Source organism: Thalassophryne amazonica, chromosome 14 (genome assembly GCF_902500255.1).
Source record: "Thalassophryne amazonica chromosome 14, fThaAma1.1, whole genome shotgun sequence".
Classification (NCBI taxonomy): Eukaryota; Metazoa; Chordata; class Actinopteri; order Batrachoidiformes; family Batrachoididae; genus Thalassophryne; species Thalassophryne amazonica.
In genome coordinates, this window is record NC_047116.1 from 96,742,179 (window position 1) to 96,766,821 (window position 24,643).

Below are 24,643 nucleotides of genomic sequence, written 5' to 3' on the forward strand. Positions count from 1 at the left end.
TGTGCAGTAGTTTTGACGTCATCCCGCTAACAGATTGACAAATAAATAAATGAACACTAATAATATATTTTTTTACGTCCTTGGCGGATGTAAAAAAAAAAAAAAAAGTTTGCATGAACGAAGTGACTTGTTCTGGTTGTTTTTGCTGCTTGATTCTTCTGACTGGTTTGTCTGTCAGTACACAGACATCACCGGGTGCAGCCGGTTAGTTTTTGGTTGGCTGTTTGGTCAACATGAGTTAGATTTTGCATTGTGTCCCATGAAGTGAAACAGCGCCCCCACTGGCGCTTCAGCAGAACAGTGCAGTTGGCGGAGCTGTGCGCTCTGACAGCGCCCTCTAGTTTCTGATCGACCCTTGTTGCGGACAGCTGTCACCTGCGGGACACACTGCAGCCTCGCGCGCCCAACACCTTCAGGGGGCGTGGTCACACACAGGGGGCGGGTCGCTGAAGGGGTCCCCGTGTCTGCGTGTCCGATCGGGCTCTGTGATTGGCTGCAGCTGGACGTGGATCCGCCCCACGCCGCCTATAGAGAGTCCTCAGTCTGTTTCCTCCTTGCACAGAGTGCGGACCTGGACCCGGATCGGCACACGGAGCGCGCGCGCCATGGCAGCTACGCACAGCGAGTACCGAGGCTACCTGCGGAACGGCGTGGACGTGGAGTCCGGACAGCACCGCTGCCACGCGGTGCACGGATCGGAGCCGACGTACCGGCCGCTGCTGATCGGGACGCTGGCTGTCATGGGACTGCTTCAGGTGGCCTCGAGCGTGGCGATCCTGCTGCACCTGACCGGCTACCTGCAGGAGGTAGGCGCCTCGCCGGGCTTCAGACGCGCCCGCGACGTTTGTGCAACTTTATGATGTCATAAAACAGCAGATAAAAAGTTGTGAGGCGACGTGACGCCGCGCAGAGTTCCTGCTGTGTTTGGTTCTGCTTCAGTGCGCGCGTGTGCGCTGCCACGTGGGAACCGTGTGTGGATGTGATTTGATTAAAGTGTGCGTGACGCGTCCGAACTGTGGAGCTGAAACGCACAAGAGTCACTTATGACGTCGCCAAGCTCCTCCGGTGTGACGTCATTTATCGCTTGTGCAGACGTCAGTGTGCGTCACAGTGATCAGAAAAAACCCCCTGAAACGTTCACGTTTAGAATGTAAAAATACAAACAAAAAAACTCTGACCATTTTTTTTACTTTTTCTAAAGGATTCATAAGAACAGGCTGTAATTAATTAATCAGGTTTTTACAGCCGTGTGTGTGTGTGTGTGTGTGTGTGTGTGTGTGTGACTTGTCACATCTATAAACGTCAAATTATTTAAAGCTGATCACTTGCCAGAAAATAAACACATGTGCTTTTGGCCTAAACATTTGAACATATCAAACTTATCAAACTATACATTTTATTTATTTATTAAAGAGATGTTTTGGCGCTAAAACCTCCCACAGTAGTAATTGGTGTAACTGAGATCAGTTAATGAGGGGGTTTGATTAATTATACAGTAGTGCAGATTGGTTTGTGTCTGACTGGTCTGACGGGTGATGAGTCAGAACTGTGACAAAACAACGACATGAACCAGTCCGCTGATGTTACAAAACGTTTCCATGTCACTGAATCCTCATTAGGAAGTGTAAAGAGTGTGACACAGTAAATGTGTTCAGAGCAGGCCACACTCAAAAACAGGGGCAGGTGAGGGAAGCCACCAAAACTCCCATCGTGACTCTCCTCGTCTGTCCATCTGATGTCTGCGGGGAAACGTCAGCAGCTGTTTTGACTCATGTGCTTCAGTTAACGCTGAAGATTTCAACAGAATTAAAGGTCACTGACTGAGTCAGTGGTCAGAAATAAAGGTAATGAGGAGACATTCCAGAACGCTGTGGACTCTCATCCACATGGTTGGAGGTGGAGGTAGGGAGGATGATGGGACAAGGCAGATGGTGTGATGCTGCTGCTCTTAACTCTCCTGCTGCAGTTTGAGCAGCAAAACTAAAACAGTTCTGATCAGGTGCTGCTTTCTGTGCACGCCGTCAAAAATATCCAGTCGGATCGACACACGTGCACCTCATTTCAGTCATGTTTGGTGTTTGGACTGAAAACTGTCTGGATTTGGATTTAAACATGCAGTACCTTGTCGTTCAGTGTTTATTTTATGTAATCCTACCACAGGCCTACACAGCTTGATCACTAGCAAAAAACCCCCCCAACAAATTCACAGAAAAATATACAAGTATTTTTAATTTTAAAGAAATCCAGTGATGAGCATCATGAGCAGTCTGATGAAGGTTCAGCATCATGGCTGACAACACAAGCTGCTGTCTGACAAAATGTCACCTGATCACAAATCAAAGTTTTATACTCTTTTTTTTGAATGACACTTAAAATTCAAGAGTGCAGCTGTCTGCTGTGAAACAGGACTTACTGAGAACAACTTTTAACGACGTCAGTGAATCACACGACTGGTCAGAGAGCCTTTCATGAAAAAACATATAACACATATATACTGTGTGTGTGTGTGTGTGTTTGGGGGGGAGTGATCAGAGTCAAAATTTGTGGTGGAGACATCAGATTCTGATATCTGACAACCTGTTGAAAGCTCTGACCGTGAACTTTAACTGATGCTGACAGCAGGATATTTGATGACAGCTTCCCTTCCTCTCACCTCTGACTGCTGGGATAGCCCCCCCCCCCCATGAACCTTGGGCAGTGATGGTCCAATGGTTAAGTGTTGAGCTTCTGTTTCAGGTGCGCTATGATACAGAGCATCCAGATATTATTCACAGTGTTTCACTTTTTCCACAGTTTATGTTACAGCCTTATTCCAAAATAGATTAAATACATTTTTTCCCCCTCAAAATTCTCACAACGCCCCATAATGACGACATGAAAGTGTTTTTTTTTTGTTTTTTTTTTAGTTATTTTTGGAAATTTGAAAAAAATTAAAAAATGAAGAAATCCCATGCCCATAAGTACTTTGTTGATGCATCTTTGGCAGCAGTTACAGTCTCAAGTCTTCTTAAATATGATGCCACAAGCTTGGTGCACCTATCTTTGGGCAGTTTTGCTCATTCCTCTTTGCAGCACCTCTCAAGCTCCATCAGGTTGGATGGGGAACGTCGGTGCACAGACATTTTCAGGTCTCTCCAGAGATGTTCAATCAGATTCAGGTCTGGGCTCTGGCTGGACCACTCAAGGACATTCACAGAGTTGTCCTGAAGACACTCCTTTGATATCTTGGCTGTGTGCTTAGGGTCATTGTCCTGCTGAAAGATGAACCGTCGCCCCAGTTTGAGGTCAAGAGCGCTCTGGAGCAGGTTTTCATCCAGGATGTCTCTGTACATTGCTGCATTCATCTTTCCCTCAATCCTGACTAGTCTCCCAGTTCCTGCTGCTGAAAAACATCCCCACAGCATGATGCTGCCACCACCATGCTTCACTGTAGGGATGGTGCCTGGTTTCCTCCAAATATGACGCCAAAGTGTTAAATCTTTGTCTCATCAGACCAGAGAATTTTGTTTCTCCTGGTCTGAGAGTCCTTCAGGGGCCTTTTGTCAAACTCCAGGTGGGTTGCCATGTGTCTTTTACTAAGGCGTGGCTTCCGTCTGGACACTCTACCATACAGACCTGATTGTTGGGTTGCTGCAGAGATAGTTGTCCTTCTGGAAGGTTCTCCTCTCTCCACAGAGGAATGCTGGAGCTCTGACAGAGTGACCATTGGGTTCTTGGTCACCTCCCTGACTAAGGTCCTTCTCCCCCGATTGCTCAGTTTAGACGTGCAGCCAGCTTTAGGAAGATTCCTGGTGGATCTGAACTTCTTCCATTTACAGATGATGGAGGCCACTGTGCTCACTGGGACCTTCAAAGCAGCAGAAATGTTTCTGTATCCTTCCCCAGATTTGTGCCTCCAGACAATCCTGTCTCTGAGGTCCTCAGACAATTCCTTTGACTTCATGCTTGGTTTGTCCTCTGACTGTCAACTGTGGGACCTTATATGTAGACAGGGGTGTGTGTCTTTTCAAATCATGTCCAATCAATTGAATTTACCCCAGATGGACTCCAATTAAGATGTAGAAACATCTCAAGGATGATCAGTGGAAACAGGAGGCATCTGAGCTCAATTTTGAGCTTCATGGCAAAGACTGTGAATACTTATGGACATGTGATATCTTAATTTTTATTATTATTATTGTTGTTTTGCATAAATTAGCAGAATTCTCAAAATAATTCACATTGTCATTATGGGGTATTGTGTGTAGAATTTTGAGGGGAAAAAAATGAATTTGATCCATTTTGGAATAAGGCTGTAAAATATGTAAAAGTGAAGCGCTGTGAATACAGTGCATTTACCTTTGATTACAGTAAGTGAATATAGAGATTGAATGAAGGAAGACAAAGATCAAAGTGCATGTGGATGTAAAGAAATGATTTTTGACATCCACATTAATGGATATTGTCCATGTTGTTAATTATTTTGGCAGTGTTATTTTGTCACCTGGCAGAGATTCTTGTTGGCCTGGCGGACTGCCCGTCCAGTGATACTGCGGGGAAACACTGCATGCTTTGGTTTGATGTTTGTGTGACTCGGTCTCTTTGATGTTTGTTATAACGTTATGAGGTCCAGCTTTGATCTGTAATATGAACTGGCCCCAAACGTGTGGGTCCCAGTCCCCTCTGTGGCTCTGCTTCCTCACAGGTCTTGTCCAATGCTGTCAGTGGATTGTGTCAGTTAAAAAGAGCAGTTTGGACTGTGAGCTCACCTCTGGATAGTCATAGACTTCTTCGTCTATTAGTCCAGGTTGTCATATTCCAGCAACAATTTGTGGTTCCTGTTTGAGGGACTAAGCGGTCCTTGCCCACCCATGTGGAAGGTCAGGGTGACTCGCTGAGATCTCAGAACTCTGTAGGGTTTTCTGAGTTCCTGTGTGGAGTTCTGAGGAGATGTTGGGGGTGTCTGTTGCACGTGCATGTGGGAAAACTATGAATTGAGGTGTGGAAGATAAAGATCAATGTGTGATATTGTGGGTGTTGGTGCGGAGCTGCATCCATGCCGCGTGCCCCCCCACTCACGGTCATTGCAAGCAGCACAGAAGAACACGCCCTGGCGGGGTGGGGGTCTGGGAGTGATAAGTCAGAAAAAGGATGTGGATCTACGTCCTCAGGCTGGACGTGAAGTCCAGGGTTTCCAGCAGTGGACCTTGTAGCTCCGTCACGCTGCCTGTTGCTGATGCAGGAGGCCGGAGAGCAGACGGTCTGTGTGCGCTGTGAGATGACATTAACTGGAAAGAAGAACAAAGTGTAATTTGCATTTCATCTTCCTGGGTGGGTCTCAGTTTGATCAGGTCTCAGTCTATGTGGGCGGGTCTCAGCACAACCCATGTATGGGAAACACAGTAAGTGCATTTGAGGATCGATTATATGAGGAGAACATTCAGTGCCTCAGTACGGGCGTCTTAGTTTAAGCATTGTGTTTTTTTTACATGTAACTGTAAAGTTTGAATATATTGGAATTGCAAGAAAACAGTTTCCAACAGAAATGTTTGAGGGAGTTGATGTTTTACCAAAGCATTTCTCAGTTTCACAGTTTGAGTGGGAAAATGTCAGGAACTGTGTTGTGGGATGGTTTAAGACGTGGCTCATAGTGGCACGGGGATCGCGCCGTGTTGCACGGGGATTGCGCCGTGTGAGACACAGGTTGGGTTGGACTGAACTTGTGTAGTCCCCTGTTCAGTTTTTCTTTAGTATCTTGCCAAAGCTCATTTCGATCTGTTATTCAGTATGTATGTGTTTGTTTCTTTTAGTTTTTTGTAATCATTGCAGTTTTTGCTTTTAACTTGTGGTGCAGAACACAATTTAGATCACAGACTCTTGCAACTTTACATATAGCCGCCCTAGCAAGATACCTTTCAGCATACAAAAGGATCAAGCTCCAGGTCAAAAGTCAAGGTCACAGCAAGGTCCAACACTAAATTCAACAAAACAACTTTACTGGTTGCAATTTTTTTTAAATTTTGCCTCCAAATTTGGCATGGACACAGTGATTGGCCTTGCCCATAAGCATTACCTGGGCTAAGCGATTGACCTTCTTCTTCAGGGTTTCTCTTGAGGTCAAAGGTCACCTAAATAAGGTCAAACTTCAAATTACAGTAAAACATGTGTAAGACAACAAAATTTTATTTGTTAGTGGTTTGACAAAGTGTGTAAATCATCATTGCAGACTCTTGTAAGTTTGCGTATAGCAGTCCTATGGAGATACCTTTCAGTACACAAAAGGGTTAATGTCACAGTAAGGTGAAACACTAACCAACCCCCCACCTTTGCTGATCGCAATTTGCGCTTTAATGCCTCCAAATCTGGCATGAATACAGTATATTCCCTTGCCTGTCAGTCCCTCTTCATGGTGGTTGTTCCTCATGGTCGTCTCTTTTTTCACCTTTTGGCGGGATACCAGTAACTCTCAAGGTGACAGTTTTAATTTGTTTATTTGTAATCATTGCATTTTTACCCTTTAACTCGCTGTGCAGCACACAGTTTACATCGCAGACTTTTGCAACTTCACATAAAGCAGCCCTAGCAAGGTACCTTTCAGCACACAAAAGGATAAAGCTCAAAGGTCAAAGTCACAGCAAAGTCAAACACGAAATTTAAGGAAACAACTTTCCTGGTCGCAATTTTTGAAGTTTTACCTCCAAGTTTGTCATGAACATGGTGATAATTTAATTTATTTAATTTATATAGTGCCAAATCACAACGAAGTTGCCTCAAGGAGCTTCACAGTAGTAAAGTCTAATTGTACTAACCCCCAGAGCAACACAGGTGACAGTGGTAAGAAAAAACTCCTGAGGAAGAAACCTCAAGCAGACCAGACTCAAAGGGGCGACCCTCTGCTTAGGTCATACTACAGACACAATTTACAAAATGAACATACAGGAGATGTTGCCGGTGCACAGGACAGGGGGGTTTCAGAAACAGACACCACACCCATCTCAGGATGGAGCTGCACCTTAAACAGAGAAAAAAAAAACAGAATCAGGCATCAGAAAGACAAAAAATACAGTTAATACAGTTTAATTTATCAGCATTAAACAACAAGAAAAACAGAAGAAATACTAAGGTGATCGCCGGCCACTAGCCCTAAATTTCAGGGTTTCACTTGAGGTCAAAGGTCTCCTAAATTAAGTCAAACTTCAGATTACAGTAAAACATATCGCATAATATACCAAATTAAAGGGCTTTATGAGAGGATCCAGAGCATGTCAAAAGTTTTAGGTTATGGCATCATTTGATGATGTCACCGCAATATAACCTGCAAAATTTAGATTTTTTTTTTTTTTTTTTAAGGTTGTGACAAAGCATGTAAATCACATATAGCCGTCATATTGACATACTTTTCAGCACACAAAGGACCAAGCTCAAAGTCACAGGTCAAGGTCACAGGAAGGTCAAACAATAAATTCAACAAAACAAGTTTACTGGTCCTAATTTTTGAGTTTGCCACCAAATTTGGCATGAAAGAAGTGAATGGCCTTACCCATAAGCCATTACCTGAAATAAGCGATCGACCTTGACCTTCACAGTTTACCTTGAGGTCAAATATGAGCTTAAAGTAGGTCAAGTTTCAGACTACAGTCAAACATGTCATGTAATACACTAAAGTCCTCGATGAGAGCTTCCCGAATACATCATATATATATATATATATATATATATATTTAAAGTTTTAAGTTACAATGTCATTTGATGACATCACAAACTTGAAATTTTTTTTTTTTTTTTTAAGGGTGTGACAAAGCGTGTAAATCATCATTGCAGACTCTTGTAAAATCACATGCAGCAGTCCTGTGGAGATACCTTTCAGCACACAAAGCGCACACACTAAAATCGTCAAAACAACTTTCCTGGTCACAATTTGTGCTTTTCTGTCTCTGAATTTGGCATGAATATCGTATGTTCCCTTGCCCATCAGTCCCTCTTCATGGTGGTTGTTCCTCGTGGTCGTCTCTCTTGTCCATCTTTTGACAAGATGCCGGTCACCCTCAGGGTGGGGCTGCGGCTATTGATTATTTTAGTAATCAAGTATTCTATTGATTATTCTGTGATTAATCAGATAAAAAGTACTTTTGTGTTTTTAAACATCATCAATAGTCCAGGGCTCTCCCTAAGCAATGGCACAATGTCGCTGCGCCAAAGTCTTGACATTTTGCTGAAAAGGTGATGGGATGTGACTTTCTGTTCTGTTTTATTAACCATTTTTAAGTTTTTTTTTTTTTTTTTTTTTTTTTTTATGGTGGACATGGTCCTTGCATGTTTTTTTTTTTTTTTTTTTTTTTTTTTTTTTTTTAAATCCCTTTTTCTCTCAGCTGGAGGTTGAACATGCAAGCCTCAATGTCCAGTTTTTATTTTATTTAAGTTACAGTGTTTGTGAAGCGTTGTGTGTTGCCCAAAAAAGTGAAAATTAAAAAGCGAAACACTCAGTGTGAGTCTGAGCAAAACACAGTGGAGAGAGTGGACTTCTGCTGAGAGGATCTTCTTTCAGAAACTGTTTGTCCGTGCGGCCACGGACAGAGCTGTAGCGGTGTGAGGGGAGCCACTCACACCGGGCAGAGAGACGGCAGCCAGGCGAGCCCCTCCCACGTCGAGCGGACTGTGTGTTTTTTTAAAAAGAAAAACACACTGCTTGGCTTTAAATGCACAGTCTATTTCAGATGATCAGTGTGGACCGTTTTTCTCTTAAAAGGCTATTTTTTTTTTTTTTAAACTCTGTGTCGCGTTGGGAAGGTGTAGCTGTCTTTGCTAATCTGATTAGATGTTATGCTCTTGTCTTCTGTTTTTTTGTGGGTACGTTGCAGCGCCACACACAGGCCTGGCATATGTACTACAACATTAAACAAAGCTTCGAGGCACAGAATTTGCCTTGAACATTTTTTGTAATTGAATTATTCGAGTTACTCGACTCGTCGTTTACCTCAAGGTGACGGTTTTCATTGTTGTTTTTTTTAATGGTTGCTGTCACAGTGAGGACTCGCTACATGGTGTCCACATGGTGTCCATCCACATGTGTGTTCATACAACAGTGAAGCCAATAATGTTCTTCACCGACATTATGTCGTAGAGATTTTCTGTCACTTCAAGATGAAATGACAGAATTTATAAACTGTTTCATAATGGCTTCAGCATTTTGTGGACAAGTGGAACAACATTTTTACAAGAGTGGGACAAGGACAGCACAATGTCCACATATGTCCAAAATAATAAATGAATGAATGCAAACTAACCTTTACCGATCAATAATCAATAGAATATATTTACCTGTTGAATGTTTTCTGTTTCATGTCTGCACAATTTGTGCTGCGTCTCCTCCTGGTTATAATGTCATCATATGTGTGCTGTACATGATGTAGCCAGTAGGGGTCAGTAGTCTCCAGTAAGGTGTTAAATCAGGTTTCATGTCATGAAGCTTTTGGTGAAGCATTTGGCTCATTGCACTGTTCAGATTGCTGCCGCCGCCCGCTCTGTGAGATGATGTGCTGCCGCCGCCCGCTCTGTGAGATGATGTGCTGCCGCCGCCCGCTCTGTGAGATGATGTGCTGCCGCCACTCGTCATCTGTGTTATCAAGCTTCATGTTAACGACACAGAGAAAATAAAGAGAGTGACCATGTTTCGGGTTCAGGATTCAGCTGAACAGCTCTTCTCTTTCTCTCAGACAGTCAGAGAGGCGCTGAGATGGAACCCTGAAGATCGGTGAAACCGTTTTTCTCTGTGTTGTAACCTCGTCCTGCTGGCAGATGAACACATTTGCAGCTGGATGTTGCAGATTTTTTTTTGAGGTGTTTGGAGAAGCTTTTTTTGGTGTTTGGAGAAGCTGACCTGTGCACTCTGTCAGGATGCTGCAGGGAAGACGATCAGGCTGAAGTGGCCTCTGCTCGCTGTTTGTTTTTGGAGTAAACACAGCAGTGTGGTCGCTGTGGACACACGCCAGAGCAGAAAATTAATGAGAGGGAAGAGAAAGAACCACCCGCCCAGAGAGCAGCAGAGAGGACCGTGTCAACAGAGCAGCAGGAAAGATGTCGGTTTTTATGGCTGAGATAATCAAAATGTCAGAAGATGTTGCTGAGGGATTGATGGCCGCTGGACTTCCTGACAGATGCGAGGTGACAACGGCGTGTGGCAGCACTTTCACGCTGACTCACGTTTATGTGAACCACACTGAGGCCCTGGACACCTGCAGGACTTCCTGGAGATGGAGAGGAGAGCAGGAATCTGCACGGTGCCGTGCCACCGGAGGAATGTGCTGAATCCAGCTGCTTTTAAAATGCGCCTCCTGTTCTGAGGTGTGTGTGTGTGTGCACTCACTACACCCTGAGCAAGATATTTACCGTTGGACTTCTGTGTGAGTGTTAAAGTGGTTTGGTCATCTTCAGGCTGAACTGAGTACTGTGTATTGTGATGTTCTGAAGGGGGTTGGTGAGGATTTGAAGCATCTCGGGGCAACTTTTGTTGTAGATAAATTGAATAGAATTTTCTTAAAGCATCATTACTGCTGCAGAGCAGGTGGGTCAGTGAACAAGGAGCAGAACTGCCAGTTTGTAGGGTTTGAATCTCTGTCCTTGGACTCGGACAATAATGTGAATGTGCTAAATGAATGGGAAGGGAGAACACTGGGATTGGGCCTTAATCTATGTGTACCAGTCCACCTATCTGTAAATGGGTACTGACACTGGCTCAGGAAATATCCTGTGTTGGACTGGGGTCCCGTCCAGGGGGCGTCATAGACTCTCGTCCACTTCACACTGTGGAATCTGGAGAGGAGCTCCAGTACCAACAGGCCTATGTAGGACTTGGTTCCTCATTGTTACTCTGAAATTTTCTTAGTTTCTTCCCCCTGGTGACGTTTGGTACCGCCGGTTTAACACCTCTTAAAGTCCTCCCTGGGCCTCTGGTGCTCCTCCGGGGCTGCCCACCTCCCCCGTCTCGTGTTTTCCCTGGCGCCTCCGCCGGATCTGTCTGGTGGGGCCAGTGTATGTGGCCGCTCACTGCGCTGCGCCCCTCCTTCTGCCTGCTGATTGGGGTTGGGCCCACATGTCACACCCTTTTAATGCACTTCACCAGGTTAGTACCTGCACGCACATCATATTGGGTGTAAGAAGCACATTATAGGGTTCATAGAGTTTTGCAGTCGGGTGTTTGGGGTGAGTTTGCAGGGCAGTCTGTGTGCTGCAGCCTTACACTGCGATCTCCATCTGCCACTCCTGCCCTGCAATATTACTGCATACACTTTCTTTCTACACATGGGGGGAGTTTGGAGGGGTCCTGCTGGCTGTGCTTGGGGGGCTTGGGTGTTGTGGGGGCCTTGTGCATCCTGGCCCCGGGGGTTGGGCCTTGCCTCTTGTCTGGGGGCTGGACCCCACCCTCGTATGGCTCGGTGGTCCTGCCCGTGTTTTGGATTCGGTTGCGGTGGCTCCTTTGCTCCCTGTCCTTGCCACCACTTGCTCTCGCCTTTGGGGGCCGTGGCCCTGGTGGTGTGGTTCTGGGCTCCCCCCCCCATTGGTGGGCTCTGCTGGTGCCCTGTGTGCTTCCCTTGGGTATGGGGCTGCTCCCCGTGCCTCTGTGGGGGGGGGTGGTGTCGGGGGTGCATTCGGCGCTGCTGGGCTGCTCCCATGTTGGTTCATCGTCTGCCCCGGTGGCTGCCCTTCTGCTGCCCTTTTCTCCTGGGGCCCTGCGTCCTGGGCCCGTTTCCGTCATCGCTTGCGGTCGGCTGTATAGCTTCGACGTGCCTGAGTGGTCCATGTCATATGGTAAGGTTCTGTACTTTAGTCTTGGCCCAACACACCAGCCACAGTAGTGATCGGATATTTAGCTGTGATCTGGGTCTCTCTGTGTGGATGGTTGTGTGTTTGTGGCCGTCACCACAATTCGGTTTTGGGTGCTCTTAAGGGGATTAACACTCTGGTGTCCTAGATTAGGGTATGGATGCTCACTAACTAGAGAACAGACTGTCGCTGTCACTGTTTGTTCATGTCTGGTTGTTTGTCCTGGTATGTTGTATGGTCGGGGCCCCGTCTCCTTGGTGTCTCACTTCACAGTTATTGTCTTCACCACTTGTCTCTCGTTCTTGTCTGTCTTTGTGTTGTTTTGGTGGTCGGCAATTCCTGAAAGAAGTTGTCAGTTGGCTTTGAGTAGGATGTTATAGGCTGATCGCGAAGGGCGGATGGGGGTCTCACACACACACCACGTTCAGTCACACACTACATACCTTCTGTCCTGCAAGAATAAATTGCATATACACTCAACAAAAATATAAACGCAACACTTTTGGTTTTGCTCCCATTTTGTATGAGATGAACTCAAAGATATAAAACTTTTTCCACATACACAATATCACCATTTCCCTCAAATATTGTTCACAAACCAGTCTAAATCTGTGATAGTGAGCACTTCTCCTTTGCTGAGATAATCCATCCCACCTCACAGGTGTGCCATATCAAGATGCTGATTAGACACCATGATTAGTGCACAGGTGTGCCTTAGACTGCCCACAATAAAAAGCCACTCTGAAAGGTGCAGTTTTATCACACAACACAATGCCACAGATGTCGCAAGATTTGAGGGAGCGTGCAATTGGCATGCTGACAGCAGGAATGTCAACCAGAGCTGTTGCTCGTGTATTGAATGTTCATTTCTCTACCATAAGCCGTCTCCAAAGGCGTTTCAGAGAATTTGGCAGTACATCCAACCAGCCTCACAACTGCAGACCACGTGTAACCACACCAGCCCAGGACCTCCACATCCAGCATGTTCACCTCCAAGATCGTCTGAGACCAGCCACTCGGAGAGCTGCGGAAACAATCGGTTTGCATAACCAAAGAATTTCTGCACAAACTGTCAGAAACCGTCTCAGGGAAGCTCATCTGCATGCTCATCGTCCTCATCGGGGTCTCGACCTGACTCCAGTTCATCGTTGCAACTTCACACAGCCATTGAAGAGGAGTGGACCAACATTCCACAGGCCACAATTGACAACCTGATCAACTCTATGCAAAAGAGATGTGTTGCACTGCATGAGGCAAATGGTGGTCACACCAGATACTGACTGGTATCCCCCCCCAGTAAAACAAAACTGCACCTTTCAGAGTGGCCTTTTATTGTGGGCAGTCTAAGGCACACCTGTGCACTAATCATGGTGTCTAATCAGCATCTTGATATGGCACACCTGTGAGGTGGGATGGATTATCTCAGCAAAGGAGAAGTGCTCACTATCACAGATTTAGACTGGTTTGTGAACAGTATTTGAGGGAAATGGTGATATTGTGTATGTGGAAAAGGTTTTAGATCTTTGAGTTCATCTCATACAAAATGGGAGCAAAACCAAAAGTGTTGTGTTAATATTTTTGTTGAGTATATGTGTATTAATGTTCATAAATGGTTCTGCCAGTGTGGAATTTACCATTAATATATATGCAGACAGGGGAAAAAAACACCTGTTAAAGTCTCAATGTAGTGATCCAGAGTACGTGGATCTGCTGGTCAGTTTTCTGGACAAAAAAATTGCTTAATTTTTGGGGTTTGGCAGCAAAAATATAATTGAGTGGTTGCCAGACTGTGTTGACAGCAACTCGGAACCAGTAAATGCTCTCATCTTGTACAACCCCAATTCCAATGAAGTTGGGACGTTGTGTAAAATGTAAATAAAAACAGAATACAATGATTTTCAAATCCTCTTCAACCTATATTCAATTGAATACACCACAAAGACAAGATATTTAATGTTCAAACTGATAAACTTTATTGTTTTTGTGTAAATATTTTCTCATTTTGAAATGGATGCCTGCAACAGGTTTCAAAAAAAGCTGGGACAGTGGTATGTTTCCCACTGTGTTACATCACCTTTCCTTCTAACAACACTCAATAAGCGTTTGGGAACTGAGGACACTAATTGTTGAAGCTTTGTAGGTGGAATTCTTTCCCATTCTTGCTTGATGTATGACTTCAGCTGTTCAACAGTCCGGGGTCTCCGTTGTCACATTTTGCGCTTCATAATGCGCCACACATTTTCAATGGGCAACAGGTCTGGACTGCAGGCAGGCCAGTCTAGTACCCGCACTCTTGTACTACGAAGCCACGCTGTTGGAACACGTGCAGAATGTGGCTTGGCATTGTCTTGTTGAAATAAGCAGGGACGTCCTTGAAAAAGACGTTGCTTGGATGGCAGCATGTGTTGCTCCAAAACCTGGATGTACCTTTCAGCATTGATGGTGCCATCACAGATGTGTAAGTTGCCCATGCCATGGGCACTAACACACCCCCATACCATCACAGATGCTGGCTTTTGAATTTAGAGGTGTGGTGTGTGAGAGAGAGAGGGAACCCGGTGGAACAGTGCAGTTACTAGGAGAGATGGTGGCACTACCAAAAAGACAGGAGGCGGAGCCAAATATGAGGATGGACAAGATTAGGAATGAACATATCAGAGGGACAGCTCAGGTGGGACGGTTTGGAGACAAAGTCAGAGGTGAGACTGAGATGGTTTGGACGTGCAGAGGAGGGACCCAGGGTATATAGGGAGAAGGATGCTGAGGAGGCAGGAGAAGAGGGAAGACAGAGGACATTTATGGATGTGCTGAGGGGGGACATGCAGGTGGTTGGTGTGACAGAGGAAGACACAGAGGACAGGGTGAGATGGAAACGATTGATCTGCTGTGGCGACCCCTAAGGTGAAAGATTTTTCTGAAGTTCTTTGTATGGTTAGAAATGTTGTTGCAGTTGTTGGCTCCCCAGTCTGGTTCAGTGTCTCTGGGTCACAGCAGTTTGTGATGAGAACTTTTGAAGGTTTGGCTGATCTTCACACGGCAGAGTCTTTCTGAAAGTTGTTTTTTTTTTTTTTTTAAGTTCGCTTTTCTGCACCTCAAGAGAAAACAGTGAGATTTTCTTTTCAGCCTCATGTTCATTTCTGTTTAGTCTCTGAGAATTATTTTAGAGCTTCATGCTATCTGCTTATCTGTGAGAAGAAACTGAAGAATTTTCATTTCTCAGTGTCCTTTCCGCTGGTTTGTCATCCAGCTGCATCAGTCACATGACCCTCACTGTCGGCAGCTTTCCCCGATGACTGATCCTCACCTTCACTTTTGTGTCCCTCACTGGTTCCACAAGTCCAGGATTTCTGACTCCACCCCTTTCTGCTGTTGGGTGCAGTGTTGCCATGTCTCCTGACACAAATAAGTAACTGCAGCTTTAACCACAGCTCACATTTATCACATTATCAACATGAACAAAAAAAAACAAAAACAATATGAACCCAAGATATTATGTTTATCTGTAGTCAACTTCATTTCATTCGTTCATATTCATCCATTGCTGCATTTCAAGCCTGAAACATTACCAAAAAAAAATCATCTTAAAGTTGCTGTTGTATGAGGCGAAAAGATCTCTGGCGTAAACTACTGCTGTCTGTACAGAACAGGTGAAAACGTCAAAAAGGAGCTCACGTTTACCTCACTGACAGTCTAACTGAAGGTTTGTGTGCATGTAAAAATGTGCACAAATGTACACGTACACTGCAAACTAGCAAATATTGTCCATTTAGCATGTTTGCCTTATATGCAGTTTGGGGTTTGTCGACATGAGTGCACAAAATTCTGGGAGGGAACATGTAAATAGGTGAGATTTGCACACAAAACATGATTTATCAAGATCAAAATGAAACTGAGCCTGTAATTTGGGAGTTTGAAGCCCTGGCGTTAATTTATAGGGGTCCCCACCCCTCCATACAAAGAAAAATCAGGTGTATTTCTTTAAGAATAAATTTCTCCATGTGTAACAGGTGAACACATTCAGTTATGTGGCAGAGTTTGTGTGTAACGAAGCACAAACTGAATGCCTTGATCCCCCCCCCCCCCCCATTATCATAAGATGACAGGACTCACAGCAAGAAATTATTTAAAAGAAGGTCGCGTCTGCATTTAAATAAATTCTCATTCACAGTGAGAGTGGTGGATACATGGAACAGCCTGCTGGATGACGTAGAACCAGCACAGTGTGTCATCAATTTGAAAAATAGATTTGATAAACACTGAAGAAATACTGATGGTAAATAAAATATAGACAGCCTAAGATAAGTCAATGAACTGTTCTACGACTGAAGTACTGAGTTGTCTTCAGTGTATATTAGATCTGAATAAAGATGTGCCTCGCACCTGCATCCAGCAAATTATGTGGCTGATTTCATTTCATTTTGCACTTATGGCCTCATTTACAAACTATAGCCTATGTCATGTCACTGCCTGCTATGAATTGCACATTTAAGCTTAATAAATCACTCAAAACACTGCCTCCACCACAACATGCCAACAACTAGATTGCTCATGTAATTTAGTACTCACTGTCTGGGATCTTAGTACGTCAGGCCGTAAATGTAATAAAACTTTTAAAAACACCTGTATGTTTTTCAGACACTATAGTTAGCCTTACCTTAGTTCATTAGTTAGCCTAGAGGTCCCCTGTAGCTGTTCTGGCTGCCCCACAAAGTCCAAAGAAGTGGAGCACCAAGTAATACGATGGTTAATTGTTGAAGAGTGTGGTCTTTCAGTTTGAGAGCCTGATTTGTTAATTTCTCTCATTCAGATCTTGGTATTCCTGTTTTACAACAGTTGACATCAGCATAATGGTGCATTACCACCACCTTCTGCTCTGGAGTGTGAAATACCTCTTTTTGATGAGTGTATGGAGGCAGCTTGTCACACACATACATGGTGCCATCTCGTGGCCATAAAAAATGGTCATTTTTCTGCATATCAGTTGCTTTGGGAGGTAAGTCACAGGACCACCCAAAGAAGTTAAAAAAAACCCCAAAACAAAACCACAATTTATAGTCTTGAATATAAAGTACTTGCAGTGATCTCTATTATTCAGCGATGTGATTGGTTATTGTTGTACTACTTGTAGCATGCTACATTTTCCAGTGACGTAATTGGCTGTCTGTCATTTTTGTGTCTGCTGTGACCCCTCTGACCCTTCTCTTTCTGTTTCCAGGTGGATTTGTCTGCGGCACCACAGCAGCCCATAGAGGTGAGTTTGACCCCTGGCTGACCCCAGCTACCCCGTCCTCCTATTAATCATAGCCTGTGCTTATTTATGTATTACTTCAATGTGCTTTCCCATCATGCTTTGGGGGCTCTCCACACTGTGTTGTGTTTTTCTGGAGGGTTGGTGCTCACAGTCTGATCTGAGCAGGGCCTTGCTCATGGGCATCTTCATTGTGGTAATGATGGTAAGACAGAGGGTTTTTGCAGAGCCCTCAAACACTCTAAAAAGGTCATGAATTAGATCATCTAAAAATAACGTCTTAATTGATTTGGAAAAAGTCTTAAAAATGTCATGACAGCAAGTCAGACTTTCTTTCATAAATCAATTAAAAACATCAAAATAAACATTAATATCTTTAAGTCTCTCATAGTAAGACCCTTTGGCTGTTCCCTTGTTTTCACTTGGGGTTCCAACGTAATGATAAAGAAAACCACATCAACGGAGCCAGTAACCCTCTTTCAGCTCCCACAATGTAACGTGGAGACACAGAGAAATGTAAATTTAAAGACAATTGTTTTTTTTTTTTTTCAGGATGATTTTGCAGAGCGGCTTAAACCCAGACCAGAGATTATGTTCAAAGAGCGCTGAATTTTATGCAGGAGGGCCATTGTGTGAGAAACAAGACGGCAAAATCAGTGCTCCAGCACACGGCGGGTCTCTGCTGTGGTTCTGTCCTTGTCCCCTTTGCACCGCCTGAGCTACCGGCACCAGTACCAGCAGATCTTGTCTGTACCTCAACCTTATTGCATAAAAAAAATCTTAAATCGTCTCTTTCCTAATGCTGCAGGATCCCTGAAGGCGGGCGCTGTTTTCTCTCCTTCTCTACCAGTATTTTAGTTGCCTGCTTGGGAATCAAACAGGCAGGCCACCAAATCCAGCAGGTGTGCGCGGCGGCCCCGTGGTGGTGCGCTGTCAGTCAAAGCCGCTGATCACTTTATTATTCTGCTGAAAGCCTGAAGCCGCCTGAGATTAGCATCAGCAGCATGAGACCCAGAGTTCTTCATTGTTGGTTTTTCCGTATTTCTCTCTGGGAGGCGCCGTCAGGCGTTTGGCACCGATTTCACCAAGTCAAAGGAAAACGCTTCCAGGAAGTAAAACAACAGAACAAAAAGAGTTTGGGTTCCCATGATACTTAAATTTCCTTTGAAATGATGCGTTTTTGTTTGCTTGGCCACGCCCCATTGGGGCCCGCCTGGCCTGCAGCGTTAGCTGTTTCCTGTGAGGCATGCTGGGAGCTTTATGAGGTGTCAGTGACGAGTCCATCGGGTTCACGCTGCCGGTGGCTCTGAGCCCGCCGCTGTCTGTCCGGAGGTTTGCTGAGGAGTTGTCCTCTCTGGACTGGCTGTCAGACAGGATGTTTGCGCCGGGCCTGCGCCAGGTTGAGGCTGTGGTCTCTGTAATGTCATGAACAACACAGTGACTTGGAGCAGATTTCAGCCTTTAAACTGGTGTTTGTTCACTTCCTGAGACCTTCTGTGAGTCATGACTTTGATAGTTACCTTTAAATGACAAAACAAACACGTGTTCAGCCGAACTTTGACTGACAGCCATGTGCCCGGCTCAGACTGTGGATCAGGAAGTCGTCGTGTTGCGGTTGTCACCAGTGGTGATGGTGCACCATGATGTGTTCAGGTCGTAGCTGAAGGAGGCAAATTTAAAAGGGCAACAGATTTTGTGTACCTGCAGAATCTGTCCTGACCTACGTGGTGGTTAACACACCTCCAGACACGAATACAGACTTTTATCTTCTTCAAACATTGTTTGATGTGTGTATTCAGTGAACCAAACTATGTTATGAAGCAGTGCTTCGTTTGACCTCGCGAGCGCACATAGTGAAGTCTAAGTCACCGCTAGCTACAACCACAACGCAACGCTTTCATTGGTAATTAAAAAAAATAAACATTTAATTTGTATTATGACTTTTTTATGACACTTTTCATTGTGTTGTTGGTTTTTTATAAAACAAAAAACATAAAAAAAATCACAGGCACGTGTGTGTGTGAGAGAACACGTTAACTGTCATGTAGAAGGCACCGGGTAAAAAAACTTGCCAAAGACAGCCGACGACTCAGATGAAAACTACAACAAATGCCTGCAGGTTGTTGTCCAGCAGAAAACACACACAGCTGACTGTCAGCATCAGGAGGCTCATTATTTAGATCCTGGTAATTTTAGGCTTTTGTGAAATAATTTTGATTCTGTGTACAAAGTGAAATGAAAATACTCTCTCGGCCATATGAGCATTGTCTTCATTATAATTTGCAATTGTTTAATTGGTGTCCCAGTGCAAAGTGTGTGTGTGTGTGTGTATATATACACATAATGATACATTAATTATTACGATCTGATTGTCTTAGAATTTGTGCCTGTTCAATAAAAACCCCCAATCAATTTATCAATCAATCGATCATAAACAATATGTACGTTTATGAGCTTGTGACGAGCAGAAGTTAGCTGAACTTAGCGAGCATGCTGACATCTGTGAAATGTCATTTAAATGACTCCAGGTGTTGTCAGGTTACAAAAACCGTGTTTTCAGTTTTAGAAGTGTTTATTTCTCACTGCCTTTTACATAATATATGACAAAGAGGTTATATTTACACACAAATGAAGTGTTTTTAGAGAGATCAGCCACTGACATCACGTTGCAGCTCTACTCTGATTGGCTGTCACCTCAGCCACTCCAAAAAAAAAAAGAGGCAACGGAACAGATTAAACAGAATGTGACCTTTTGACCTCTTAAAATAGGCCAAGGTTAGCCATCTTTGAACTTGTGTGTCCCAAGAATGTTCCCTGTGAGTTTGAAGACTGTGGCAGTAACTGGACTTATACAGACGGACGGACAGACGCAAAGCCTTCGCGATACCCGACAGCCATATTTGATTAAAAATGTAAACATTCAAAATAAAATGAGGATGTTTATAAATGTTTAGAAACGCTGTGTTGAAAATCCCTTCTTTTAAAAAAGCATTTGGAAAATGTTAAATGTCTGGGTGGGGGGGGTGATAATTTTGTCCTTTGTATTTCAGGGCTTTTTATGTCCAGTTTTATATTGATTTGGAAAAGGTTCCAAACCAGGATGAGGAGACTTTGTTATTCCGTGGATTCTCCACAGCGCTCAGAAGAACAACTTAACTTTTTCGGTTCACTCGTAACATCAGACTTTACTGTCACGCAAGTTCAGCGCCTCAGACCCGTGAGAGGCCACCGGGCTCACGTGGGACTTCTGTTTACTGGTTCTGGTATCTGTGGAACCAAGAAAGAACCATCAATGCCCTTGTTGTGGTTGATCCTTCTGATCATGCGGTTCTGAGTTGTGTTTGAATAAACAGCATGTTGGACCACACAGACCCGGGTTTCATGGCGTTGTGCTGTAACCGGATCAGAAGCACGGTGTCCATCTCTCTGTGTTTAATGTGTCCATTCAGCACTTTTTGAGAGATGATTTATTTTTTTCTTTCTTTCTGTTTTCCTCAGGACGTCCAGACGGAACCGGTCCTGAACGCTTTGAGAGACCCAAGGAAGCAGAGACGGTGTAAAACTCCAAAGGACGGCCTCCCATCAGCCCATCTTCCAATCAGGATCCAGCAGGAATACGCTAAGAGTTAGTCCCTCAAAATCCTTCATGTTAATGTTTGATTGATATATGATGAACTCCAGAAAGACACAAGATCGGAGCAGATCCAAAGAAGACAAAAACAAAGGGGGGTCGGGGGGTTGTGATTATTACTATCAGCGGAAACAGGCGGTTTGCAGTTTAAAAATACTTCACAGTAAATTGACCGTGTTTTTCGGTACAAGCAGTAAATATACAAAGTGTCAGTGTTGATGTGACCTGATGGTACAAAGGAAGAAAAGGTTTAAGCCAAACACATTTCCTTTTCCCTTTTTTAATTCAACTCTAAATCGTCCTTTTGAGATGCCGTTGGCTGGAACTCCACTTACCCTGTTTTACTAGTTTCACAGGTCCTGCGACTTATTTTCTGAGAAATCATCCAACAGTAACACAGGGCGGCACAGTGTCTTAGTGGTTAGCACTGTTGCCTCACAGCAAGAATGTCATGGGATTGAGTCCTTTCTGTGTGGAGTTTGCGTGTTCCCTCCGCGTGCTCCATCTTCCTCCCACATCCACAGACATGCATGTTAGATGGACTGGAAACTTTAAATTGTCTGTACGTGTGACAGACTGGCGTCCTGTCCAGGGCGAAGCCGCCTTAACTGTAGTGAGAGGTTGAAGGTCAAAGGAGGCACCGTGTGTGTAAAAGATGGGACTGAGATTAACAAAATGCAATAAATAAATAGAGATTCATCTTTTTTCTCACCTGTTTCCACCTTCTTTGATATTAAAACCTACACTGATGTTGTGAGCATTTAGAGAACAAACTGTTCTTGGGTTCATAAGCCGTGACAGGGTTGTTGTCACTGACCGTGGACATGGAAAACCTGATAGACCGCGGCTCCGTTGCTTCGTATTTGTCACCAACATTCTTTTAGCCAATTAATCAGATTCCAATCAAATCTTTGATTGGATTCTGCTGAGATCTGGCTTCTCTGTCGTCATGGAAACGCTGTTGTTTAGTTTGAACTTGAAGGTCACTGCAGGGACTTGGTGTCACAGGGCTACAAAGGTAGCCTATATATAACTTTGTTTATGCTACATTTTTACATATATGTTTGGAATTTACAATTTATATTTGCAGGCAGGGGTGGTGGCCAAGTGGTTAGTGCACTTGGTTTCAGTGTGGAAGGTTCCCGGTTCAAACCCCACCCCTGCTTTCTCCATGTAATGTGGAGTTGCGTCAGGAAGGGCATCCGGCGTAAAACCTGTGCCAAATCGACATGCAGATCCACCTCTGATCTGCTGTGAAAACAAGGGAGCAGCCGAAGGGCCTTCAACTTGCATTTCAAATGATAAAAATGGTTTGTTAAACATATTTTTAGCTGTCACATTTAAAAAAATAAAATTAACTTTTTTCTTATTCAAATTTTAGGTCATGGGGTGAATTTAGGGTCACTGTTTTAATGCAGTATGTCAGAATGGAAGAAAAACTGTAAAGTCACACAGGTGAGGTTGTGCTGAAAAAAATGACACCAAACAAGGCCAGCTGAATTTGGGATTTTTGTGCAGTGTTGTAATGTCCTTTGATTGCTGGAATTCATTCTTTTCCCACATTCACTGAAAAAGTTTAGAAAACTTCAGAAAAGCAGCCTGGTCCATTGATATTCTATATTCAGGAGTGGGAATAACTCAGGTCAGGACTGTATTTGAGAGCCTGCTGGGCCTTGACGTGTGTGTGTGTGTGTGCGCGCGCAGGAAGAGAGCCGCTGCTGCAGTAAATCTATGAAATGATGTGACCTGATTTATTCATCACTGTTTCACTGTTTTGATTTAACCTTGACAGACTGAGTCTGTCAAGTGGAACAGCAGTCACGAATTTAGACCTGTGTCTGATTCCCAGTCAGGCTACCTGTGTGTCCTTGGACAAAACACTTGGAGTATGATTTACTGAAGGTTTTTATGTGCTGAAACACGGTGGCACGTGTTAAAAAAGAAAAGCATGCTGCCTTACTCACAGTGCAGACTGAGGATTGTGTCTTTCATCTATTGTCCATTTAGCGTGTTTACTGTCATGAACATGTAATTTGGGGTTTGTCCACCCGAGTGTGCAAAATTCGGGGGGGGGGGGGCACGCAGATAGCAACACAGTTTACCAGGTTCAACAAGAAACTTAGCAGGTGCTGATGGAATCTGTATTATGTGCGTTTAAAACCTTTTTTTGTTAACTTACTGCACTCGATGGACAGCAGCTGAGACTCCGCCTCCTCGTACATAGAATTTAAAAAACTGGTTGTAAATGTTGGTCATATTTAAGGAGTTGACGGTTTGTTTTGTGCTTATTTAAGAATAAATGTCTCCGTACGCTCCAGGTGGACTGCACACGGACACATGTATCGGTGTCTGTGTGGGACGCGATGCTCTGCGCATGTGACACGCTTGTGATGCTTTTACAACAAACTAACGAACAACAGTCTCCTGTGTCAGACATTTAGTTCCTGTTCCCGCCGCATTGTTTAAAGAAACGTGAATAATTCTGCTTCCTTCTCCAAGTGGCTGAATAAATTTCATTTACACCCACAGACGTGCAGATTTGTCTGCGTCTCGTTACCGCCCGCTGTTTGTCTCAGTAAATCACCTGCAAAACGCTCTCCACCCCCAGGCGTTAGCGTTTGGTTTTCCGACAGAGTTTAGCATCGTTATCTGGGATCTCGGTGAATCTGATGTTCTTAGTCCAGCCGGCTGTGAACGGGGATCGGCTCTGGTTGCACACGTCTGTCCAGGGAAGTCACAGACGTTCATCCCCTTCACACTTCAGTATCTGGTGATAAGCAGCAGTGGGCTCGCTGACCGCAGAGTACGTACTCTGGCTTCTTATTCTTTGACCTAGAAAAACCTGAAATGTGACCTTTAGCTTCATGAGCGCCCCAGTTTATGTAGCAGAATTGATGACTTGATGAATGCCGGCTGTGTTCTGTGTCTAATCTGCTGCTGTTTCTGTGCAGAGGGCGAGCCAAAGGAAATAACCATCGACTGGGATGAGGCGCACGGATACCGCCACAGGATGGGCTACCAGAATGGAAAACTGGTGGTCATGGACTCCGGTTTCTACTACGTTTATGCCAAAACCTGCTTTCGCTACTACAAGTACAACCCAGAGGACAACGACCAGGCTGGCATCAAGCCAGTGGACGTGAGCAACGCCCAGCTCATCCAGTACATTTTCCACGAGAGCATCAAACATAACAGAAGGGCGAGCATGCTGACGAAGGTGGGCAGCACGGTACACTGGCAGAACACGGACTACAACATGTACTGCGCCCAGCAGGGCCGAGGCCTCCGGCTGGAGGAGGGCGACGCGCTCTTTGTCAACGTTTCCAACGCGTGGATGCTGGACCCCCAGGGGGAAGGGACGTATTTCGGGGCCATAAAGTTGGGTAACTAAAGCGTAAATGTGTGGGGCGTGAACATGCTACTGAACATTTGATGTGCCAAAGAACCACTGTGCAAGATGAACGATTTGTAATGTAAAAAGAATTATTTTATTGTACTGTATAGTTGTTTATTTCTGCGTTGCTCTTTGCCAAACAGCTTTGGAGTCCTTCGGTATTCGTTGACAGCGTGTCTCAGCACCACATCTGTAAGAGAGAGGAGGAGCGTCACCTTCGGAACGCGCTCAGCATCGTCCAAAACAGCACTGGAGTTTTTACTTTTTATATCTTCATTTGGTAACTTTGAAAACGTCTCGGTGACATTCAGCGTTTCTTGCCGTTGCGCTGATCCAGGACCAGCTTGTACATTGATCATGTCAGCCTGAAATGTGCACTTCACACACACACACACACACACGGTGTCGTTGTGTTGGAATAGGTGTATTGGCTGGTAAAACCCGCACCACTGTCATGACCACAGGAACGTTCACGCGGGACTACATGTATGTTCTGCACAACATGCCTTCCACCTGCACATTTGCACTCATTCAAAAAAAAAAAAAAAAAAAAAAAAAAAAAAAAAAAAAA

The 24,643-nt window shown here is 44.4% G+C and overlaps 1 protein-coding gene across 1 annotated transcript; it reads left to right on the top strand.

Moving 5' to 3' along the window:
• The first annotated feature begins 458 nt into the window (after nucleotides 1–458).
• Nucleotides 459–24,643, top strand: tnfsf11 (TNF superfamily member 11). Its single transcript, XM_034186814.1, has 4 exons — nucleotides 459–806; nucleotides 17,015–17,050; nucleotides 20,546–20,672; nucleotides 23,630–24,643. The coding sequence occupies exons 1-4, from the start codon at nucleotides 606–608 to the stop codon at nucleotides 24,067–24,069; spliced, it is 804 nt and encodes a 267-aa protein (XP_034042705.1). The 5' UTR covers nucleotides 459–605; the 3' UTR covers nucleotides 24,070–24,643.

Bases quoted from the DNA above. Each gene is read 5' to 3' on its own strand.
- tnfsf11 (XM_034186814.1), top strand. From the start codon at position 606: ATGGCAGCTACGCACAGCGAGTACCGAGGCTACCTGCGGAACGGCGTG. The intron at 807-17,014 runs GTAGGCGCCTCG...TTCTGTTTCCAG, and splicing joins TGACCGGCTACCTGCAGGAG to GTGGATTTGTCTGCGGCACC. The intron at 20,673-23,629 runs GTTAGTCCCTCA...GTTTCTGTGCAG, and splicing joins CCAGCAGGAATACGCTAAGA to AGGGCGAGCCAAAGGAAATA.